Source organism: Palaemon carinicauda, chromosome 3 (genome assembly GCF_036898095.1).
Source record: "Palaemon carinicauda isolate YSFRI2023 chromosome 3, ASM3689809v2, whole genome shotgun sequence".
NCBI lineage: Eukaryota > Metazoa > Arthropoda > Malacostraca > Decapoda > Palaemonidae > Palaemon > Palaemon carinicauda.
Genome location: NC_090727.1, coordinates 101,246,781 through 101,256,688, shown reverse-complemented (window position 1 = coordinate 101,256,688; position 9,908 = coordinate 101,246,781). Strand labels below are relative to the sequence as shown.

At 33.7% G+C, this 9,908-nt stretch overlaps 1 protein-coding gene across 8 annotated transcripts; it reads left to right on the top strand.

Annotated features, from left to right (window-relative positions):
- The first annotated feature begins 555 nt into the window (after positions 1–555).
- Positions 556–8,542, top strand: LOC137638399 (uncharacterized). 8 transcript variants are annotated; one of them, XR_011044134.1, is made up of 2 exons: positions 556–8,119; positions 8,498–8,542. XR_011044134.1 is itself a non-coding variant. In XM_068370448.1 (2 exons), exon 2 carries the CDS (start codon positions 2,025–2,027, stop codon positions 5,115–5,117), a length of 3,093 nt encoding a protein of 1,030 aa, XP_068226549.1. In that variant the 5' UTR covers positions 556–970; positions 1,349–2,024; the 3' UTR covers positions 5,118–8,542. The 8 variants fall into 8 exon arrangements, 4 of the variants coding, with proteins under 4 accessions (XP_068226549.1, XP_068226547.1, XP_068226548.1 ...); XR_011044132.1 differs by having other exon boundaries at positions 8,287–8,542; XR_011044133.1 differs by having other exon boundaries at positions 556–8,123; positions 8,287–8,542.
- Positions 8,543–9,908: the final 1,366 nt, after the last annotated feature.

Sequence of the window (9,908 nt, the reverse complement as noted above, 5' to 3'; positions counted from 1 at the left end):
TTGTTTTTGACTTTCAGTACAGTTTATTTATATGAAAACACGGTAGCCTTATCTATATAAATACATAAACAAAACTATTTGTATATGGAAAACACATCCATATATAAATATATAAAAAAGACTTATACATATGTATACACAGACAGGCATTCATACAAAAACATGCATAATATATACATAGACATATACATACGTGTACATATACTGGTATACATATACAGACGTATACATAGACTTACATATAAATTCTTTTTTACACATGATTAACATGTATACATTTACATATATATACACACATACATACATATACATACATATTTATATATACACATACATATACATACATGCATATACTCACATACACATATACACATACATATATACATATATACATATACACACATACACATACATATACATACATATACACATATACATATACATACACATACACACATACACATACATACATATATATGCATACATTGTACTGAAATTCCAAATGGAATTTGTATTTTCTTTATTATATATTATATTATATCGTATTTTGTTTTATATTATATTTTGTTTAAAGTAGCATGGTCACTGGAAGGCAGTTAGCTTAGTTTCAAGTATTTAACTACCCCCTTGGTTGTTAACAGCTCACTGCCTTCCTGCGGCCGTTTCTGGTTTTAACCTAACCAGCCACTAATGCTTTGCTTTCTTCCTGAGGTTGACGGAAACTTTAAGACAGTTACGAAGGAGCATTCCATCGCTAAGGGTCTTGTAACTCGAGCTCCTATTCTTGATATAAGAATACACTTTGTACAGCTACACAGTTAACGTGACAAGAACATTTTCTACATGTCCTTTGAAGTGACGAAGAGTATTATCGCCATGTAAACTTCTGTGTAATCCCGACCAGGAAGAAGCTTTCTTTCATCGCAACCCATCTCTACACGTACTTCGCCTTCGTCCCAGGATGATATCGGTGGGTCTGTAAAACTCAGGGGGAGTTTTTTTTATGTCAGTCCGAAATCATTTAGAGGGATAATGCCATCCCATTTAAATTTGACTTCCAATTATCATCGCTTACTTTTTTCAATGTTATATTTTTTCATACCTTTCAATTTAGTAACGAGTTCGTACCCTTTTCAGTTTTGTAACGACTTCGTACCCTTTAAAGGGATATCATAAATTGTACTTCGTGGACTCCAGTTTGGACTATGGGTTTATATTTATTTACATAAGATTTCCAAGGTATGCAACTTGCCAAGTGTTATAACGTGCTTCACATAATAATTTGATTTTTATATGTATTTTTATGATCGTTGTGTAGTATGTAATTTGACATTTGGTAATATTTAAGGTATTTGGAAGAAGCTGAATTACTGCGGTTCCCCCTTGCCTCACGATGTTCAACTTTGTGTATTAGCTGCCGCATCAGCAACTGGATGAATTAGGATATTTATCAAATACATTAAATTACTTAATTTTTTTTCACATTTTAATTATCCTTATTTAATTCCTGGTGTTTGTAAATTAAAATTCAGCGTATGGCAACCGTGACAGGATTTAGCATTATAGGTTAGGTACGTGATACAGAACGTGAATTGCGGTGTGTTCGAGGTTTCTTCCTGGAAGGGGTTGTTATAATTTGCTTATTTCTTTAATCGATTTTTTGCTGTTCAAGAAGAGTTTAGTATACCATTTTTTCGATTCCGTAAGCGAGTTTTTTGTTTACTTGGCAATTGATTTAAAGTTCTTTGTTAACCATTTATGCGGTTCATATTTTGTTTATCCCTTTGCGAATAATTAGTGCGTATTTGAGTGCTCCTATTTTCTCGCGTTATTTTGAGCTTTTTGCTTCGTAATAACGTTATTTGTAATAAGTGGTGTTTACTGTTTTGTTTAGAAAATTTTCGTTGGGTATTGCATTAATATACTTATTATATATATATTGGTGCTTGTTTATTTGTAGTTGTGTATTGTATTAATCATACTTTTTATATATTTTGGTGCCTGTTTGTTTATTTGTCGTCATAATGACTGAATTGGTAGTGTTAATTGGTCAGCGTAAGATTATTAGGAAGAAGGTTACAGATTGTGCCAACCGTTCCTCGCAGTACCCTTCATTAGAAAATACTGCTAAAGTATCTGAACGAGGTGTTCTCCTGGATTATAGGAAGCGACTAAGTGACTTGGATTCTAAAATACAGATTCTAAAATTTTCAGGGGAATTTAGAGAGGAGGATTTGGAAGCTGAGCTTTCAGCATGTCAATCTTACCATGATAAGATTTCAGGTATTTTGCCTTTGTTGGATGTAAGTGTAAGTGCTGGAAGCCCTCAACTTTCATTAACTACTGATATTGCTAGGAGTCTTTTGAGGCAACCCACTGCCGCTCTACCCAAATTCCAAAGTAAGGAAGGTGAGGATTTTTTGAAATTCATTAGAGAATTTGAAACTACGACCCAGAGTTTTAATTATCCAGACAGGGACTTGCTCTTACTTTTGAAACAACAAGTAGAAGGTAGGGCTAAATGTTTACTTGGCTCATTGGAGGCCGACAAACAAAGTTACAACGATGCCAAAGATTTATTGACTAAGGCATTTGCCTCGACTGAATTACGAAAATCGGCTGTAATTAAGAAATTAACTTGTCTAAATCTCAAAGAAGGAGAGGACCCTTTTGTCTTCTTTTCAGAACTTAGAAATATAGTGGAAAATTTCAAATATTTGCATATTGATGTTGAGGAGGTTGTTAGATATTTTGTTTGGTCTGCAATGAATGATAGATTTAAGTCTCATCTGGTTCATATCACTAATGTGACTCATCCATCATTTCAGCAAATTGTAGATAATTTCTTTACAGCATGTGAAAGGTATGAACAGGGTCAGACGAAAGGTAAATTGTCTGTCAGGGATAAAGTTTTAACTCATTCAAAGCCATTACAGGAAAAGACTAGTACCATGGCTCTTAAAACTAAGACTGTTCCCGCCAAATCTTGTAATTTTTGTTCCAAGGCCGGTATTTCTGATAATGATCATTTAAGTTACAAGTGTACTAAGTATGCTACCCCTTCTGACAAAATTTCTTTATTAAATTTGCATAAAGGTTGTGTAAAATGTGGTAATTTCAATCATTTCACTAAAGCATGCAAGTTCAGATTTCGAAGACCCTGTTCACATTGTTCGCAGTATCACATGGAGTATCTTTGTGGGAAACTTAGTCCTGACAGGTGTAATAGTAAAGAAGAGTCTTCCAAGGAAGCAAGCAGTGGGATAGCAGTATTGCCAAATGTTACCACAGGTTCAGTTCTCCCTACTTTCACATTTTGTGTAAATGGTCAAAATAAGCTTTACAGGGGTCTTAAGGATTCAGGGTCACAAAACACTTTTATATCTAGCAAGTTAGCTTCCTCTTGTAATTTAAAGTCTTTGACTACTAATGTTAAACTTACTGTGAAAGGGTTTAATGGTCAAAAGGAATATTCTACTAGTCTTGTTGAAGTTCCTATAAAGCTGGGGAATGAAATCTTTGCTATTTCTGCTTTAGTTGTACCCTCTATAAACCTGCAATTAAATTTACCTTGTCTTGGTCAGGTAGTTAATGTAATGCAGAGTAAAAATTTTGTATTTGCTGACAAGTTTTTATCAGCCAGTTCTCAGGGCATTGATGACATTCAGCTTTTGTTAGGAGTAGATTTTTCACATTGTCTTTTGGGAAAAGATGTAGTGATAGGGAGTCCTAATTCATCTGTGTATATTGAGACTACTTCAGGAATAATGCTGATGGGGAATGTTGATAGGTTCCTAATTAATCTTACTTCACTTAATGGTAAAGACAGTTTAGCCTCGAAACCACTAAGGGGCGCAAATTCTAATGCTGAAAAAGGTACATATTTTAATATCCCTTGCCATTCTTATTTTCTAGCTACTACTGTATCTATTAATGATGAATTTAACGAGCTCAATGACATGACGACAAATTGTTCATTCACTGTACTTTCCGATAAAGGAACTATTATTGATAGGAAACTGCAAGAAGCAACTGATCAAATCCTGAATATGGAGAGCCAATTTTATTTGAACTATGATCAGAAAGTTTATAGTGACGAATCTAATCAGCTCAATAACTCTCTCGTGGATTACACTTTGAGAAATTTGCACACGAGAAGTGATGGGCGTATAGTTGTTCCCTTGTTATGGAATGGAAAGGTATCACACCTTCTTTCGAGAAATGAGTCTCTTTCCAAGGCTATTCTTCAATCTAATTTTAAAAAGTTACTTCGTAAGAAAGGTTCCTTACAGTTGGTGGATAACTGCATAAAGGAGCAATTAAATATGGGAATTATTGAACCAATTTTTGACTTGGAAGTATTTAAGGCTGAATACCCTAACTATTCATTCTTACCTCATATGCCAGTTTTTAAGCCAGAAAGGGATACTACGAAATGTCGCATAGTGTTTCTTTCTAATTTGCAGGAATCCTATAAGAAACTGTCATTGTCACATAATCAATGTATGTATGCTGGGCCTAACCTAAATCAAAAACTTTCATCTGCATTTCTTAATATTAGGTTTGATGAAAAAATTTTAATATTTGATTTGAAAAAAGCTTTCAATATGTTGGCTTTAAGTGAAATTGATCAGTCTAGACTATTGTTCTTTTGGTTTCGGAATGTTAGCGCAGGTGATTACACTCCCGTTGCTTATAAAAATGTCAGGCTTTCATTTGGACTTCGGTGTAGCCCATTTCTTTTGATGGCTTCATTGTATTATATGTTAATTTTAACTTCCAGTAATGATTCAAGAATTGATGAACTAAAGAAACTTATTTACGCCTTAATATATATGGATAATGGTGCTATTACTATGAACAGCTCTGATGACCTAAGGTGGGCCTATAAGCAGTTAGATGACATATTCAGACCCTTTAAATTTGAAACTCAGCAGCTGATAACCAATGATATTGATCTGCAGTCTGACATAGATCAGTCAGTTCTTACTCCTGAAGTCAATAAATTGTTTGGGCTTGAATGGGATAGACTTTCGGATGATATTTTCACTAGGCCAATTAACCTTGACCCAGGAGCTAACACTAAAAGATTAATTCTTAGGTCCATTGCCTCCTAGTTTGACATTTTTGGTTTCAACTTGCCTTTATTTAACCGATGTAGGATTTATATGCATAATTTGCAGTGTCAAAAGGGTTTGAATTGGGATCAGACTCTTAACAGTCAACAGCTCAAAGACTGGAGGAATATCTGTAGGCAATGTAATTCATCGCCCCCTCTCAAAGTAACTCGGTTTGTGGGTCGAAGGGATGGTGAGTATAATATAATTGTTTTTACCGATGCCAGTTGTGACATATATGGGTGTGTCATTTATCTACTGAATGTTGAGTCTGGCAAACTTACCTTTGTTAATGCTAAAAATCGGTTGGTTAATACCCAATTGAAAGGTAAATCCATACCATCTTTAGAGATCCACGCCATTAATTTAGGAGTTGAGCAATCTATTGATCTTTATTTGGATCTTGCTGGTCCCAGTTGCATAAAACCTATAAAGGTGACAAAGATTTGTCTTTTTTCAGATTCTTCTTGTGCCCTGCAATGGTTAATAAGTTCTTCTCTTCAACTTAAGAAAATGAACCAATGTTCTACTTTTGTAATGAACAGAATCTATAGCATACAAAAACTTTGTGAAACATATCCTGTTCAATTTGGGTTTATTAATGGTAAGGAAAATCCTGCAGATATGGTAACCAGGTGCACGTCATATAAATTGTTGATGAAATCTTGTTTTCTTTCAGGCCCGGACCTGACTAATATTCGGGCACCTGACATGCAGTTCACTATTCCTAAAGAGGGTTATCTTTCAGGAAATTACTTGAATATTTCTAATGTTCCTTTAGTTAAGAGAGAATGCTTGGTTAATATTTCAGATTTTTCAGATTTCAGAAGACTGGTTTTGCTGTACCGTCGGTGTATAATATGCATATACAAATGGAAAGCTAAAGTGAGAAGGGAAGTTAAGGTGCAAGAAAAGAATTTTTTCTCTTTAGCTCTTGTCCATTTGATTTTGAATGATCAACAAAATCACTTTGCTGATGTTTTAGAACATTTTTCCAAAGACTTTACTGCAGTAAAGGATATACCAGGTATAGTTTCTCAGTTGAATGTGTTTGTTGATAACGATGGCATTTTGAGGGTGAAGAGCAAATTTAAGAATGAGAAAAAATTTCCTATTCTATTATCTAGGGACAGCCATTTGACTAAGTTAATTATACTTGATATTCATCATAAATTAGCTCATTCTGGGTGCTATGCTGTTCTCGCTGAACTCAGAAGACACTATTTTATTCCTAGAAATTTTTCATTGGTAAAAAAGATTCTGAGGCAATGTGTTCACTGCAAAAGATTTAACGCAAGACCTGTTAATTTAAATCAAAATTGTTACAGGGAATTCAGGGAAGACCCACCAGCTGTACCTTTCGGCAATATTTTCGTTGATTATATTGGTCCTTTTACAGTTAAGCTGGAGAAAGAAAATATTAAGGTATGGCTATTATGTTTTACTTGCACTTGGTCTCGTGCAGTTAATTTGAAAATTTGCAGAACACTTAGTGTGCCTGATTTTCTTAGGGCATTTTCTATTCATTGCTTCGAATTTGGCATTCCACAGTTATGCATTAGTGACCTAGGGTCACAAATAGTTGCAGGAGCTAATGTTATAACTTCATTTTTGAATGATCCCCACACTCAACTGTATTTTGAGGAGAGAGGTGTTAAACCTTTGAAGTTTCAACAGTATTTTAAAGGGTGTAGTCAGTTAGGCTCCATGGTCGAGGTTTGTGTCAAGTTAACAAAGAGGCTTCTATATGGGTCCATCAAGAACAATATTCTTTCTTTCTTTGATTTTGAGTTTACTGTATGTCAAGTTGTCCACTTGGTAAACAAACGGCCAATATCTTTTAAAGAGGCTCTTAGGGATAGTGCAGCGGAAGACCTTCCTGAACCAATAACTCCCGAAATGTTAATAAGAGGGTATGAGCTTTCTTCCCTCAATATCATTCCAGATTTATCACCTTTACCTGAGGATAAAGAATTTGTTCCTTGTAGAACTACTAATGAATTTGAACAGTTGTCTAAAATTAGGAGTAAACTTTTAGATATTTACCATCATGAGTTTTTGCAAACCCTTTTAAGCCAGGCGGTTGATAGAAAGGGTAGATATCTCCCTGTAACTCATCATCCTCTAAAACCAGGTGACATTGTTTTAATTAAGGAAGATAATACGAAAATTAACAACTATCCTCTAGGTCGAATAAAGGAAACTTTCACAAATGATATTGGGGAAACTACACATGCAAAAGTTTTCAAAGGTCGTACCAGACAAGTTTGTAAACTCCATGTTAATAATCTGATACCTTATCTTTCTTTAGATGATGATGTGGACAAGTCAAATGATTTGCACAACATGGACAAATTATCACCAGCTTCTGAGAGGCCTAAAAGAAAGGCTGCTGTGGAAAGCCGGAGTAAAACATCTGAAATGTTGAATTTATAAACTGATAAATTTAAATTTGTATGTAGTGTAAATAATTTATTTGGTAAATCCAAAAAAACTTTTTGGATTCGTTCCCCTGCAGTGTACTGAAATTCCAAATGGAATTTGTATTTTCTTTATTATATATTATATTATATCGTATTTTGTTTTATATTATATTTTGTTTAAAGTAGCATGGTCACTGGAAGGCAGTTAGCTTAGTTTCAAGTATTTAACTACCCCCTTGGTTGTTAACAGCTCACTGCCTTCCTGCGGCCGTTTCTGGTTTTAACCTAACCAGCCACTAATGCTTTGCTTTCTTCCTGAGGTTGACGGAAACTTTAAGACAGTTACGAAGGAGCATTCCATCGCTAAGGGTCTTGTAACTCGAGCTCCTATTCTTGATATAAGAATACACTTTGTACAGCTACACAGTTAACGTGACAAGAACATTTTCTACATGTCCTTTGAAGTGACGAAGAGTATTATCGCCATGTAAACTTCTGTGTAATCCCGACCAGGAAGAAGCTTTCTTTCATCGCAACCCATCTCTACACGTACTTCGCCTTCGTCCCAGGATGATATCGGTGGGTCTGTAAAACTCAGGGGGAGTTTTTTTTATGTCAGTCCGAAATCATTTAGAGGGATAATGCCATCCCATTTAAATTTGACTTCCAATTATCATCGCTTACTTTTTTCAATGTTATATTTTTTCATACCTTTCAATTTAGTAACGAGTTCGTACCCTTTTCAGTTTTGTAACGACTTCGTACCCTTTAAAGGGATATCATAAATTGTACTTCGTGGACTCCAGTTTGGACTATGGGTTTATATTTATTTACATAAGATTTCCAAGGTATGCAACTTGCCAAGTGTTATAACGTGCTTCACATAATAATTTGATTTTTATATGTATTTTTATGATCGTTGTGTAGTATGTAATTTGACATTTGGTAATATTTAAGGTATTTGGAAGAAGCTGAATTACTGCGGTTCCCCCTTGCCTCACGATGTTCAACTTTGTGTATTAGCTGCCGCATCAGCAACTGGATGAATTAGGATATTTATCAAATACATTAAATTACTTAATTTTTTTTCACATTTTAATTATCCTTATTTAATTCCTGGTGTTTGTAAATTAAAATTCAGCGTATACATATACACATACATATATACATACATACATATATGTACACATACACACACATATATATACATACATATACATATATAGACATACATGCATATATATATATATATATATATATATATATATATATATATATATATATACATACATTTATATACATACAACATTATTACCATAAACATATAATCATGTATATATCAATACTTATATCTACCATTACACTATATAGTGCCAATGTACTTATGCATACTATATAAAATAATTGTACCCTTTAATGAATTGTAGCTTAGGTCTAAATATTAATTTCACAGTGATGTTAATTATTCACAATACATTCAGTTCTACATTAAGTGGTTAAAGTTTTTTTATATAGCTTACAAATCTCTTTACATATAAAGGCGTCGAGTTTATACATTTAATGTCCAATATTCAAGTTGTTTTCAAAGGTTTCTTTTATGAAACTGGACTCTATGATGTTTCTTTCCACTAAGTTAATTGAATGAACCAATTTCTTTGCACCTGACCAATTAATGGTGTGATTTTTATCTCTAACGTGAGCAAAGAGTGCATTATTATCTTGGGCATATCTGACACTTTCCTTATGTTGTTCAATTCTCTTTTCTAGGGCTTTACCAGTTTGACCAATATAGAATTTTTCACAAGCATTGCATGGAATACGATATACACATCCCTTGGTAATGTCAGGAGAATTCTTTATTAAGGCTGTTTTTATTGTATTGTTACTCTTAAAAGCTATATTTACCTTGAAATTTTTCAACAGTTGAGGAATATCTTTAAAAGAATTACAATAAGGCAGTACAAGTAAATTTTGTGTGTTGTAGTTTTTTCTGTTATCATTACCGAAAAAAGTCATTTTTGCTGTTCTAAGTGCATCATCTAACACAGTTTCAGGGTACTTCAGTTTTTTACCTATTGTTCTAATCTCATTTATTTCATCATCAATATATTCAGGGCTGCAGACTCGCAATGCTCTTAAAAACATAAAAGTAAATACAGATTTCTTAACTTTGTTGCCTTGGTTTGAGTAGTAATGGACATATGCTGAGATATTCGTTGGCTTGTGTTATTGTGTTATTAAATTTAGACTTACCAAGACGATTCTTTATAATATATTTATTCTTTCACATTGTTTATTGACAAAAGATATATCTGATGGAGAAATATAGGTTAATAAATAAGTTTCGATTCACATTACTTGGTGATTA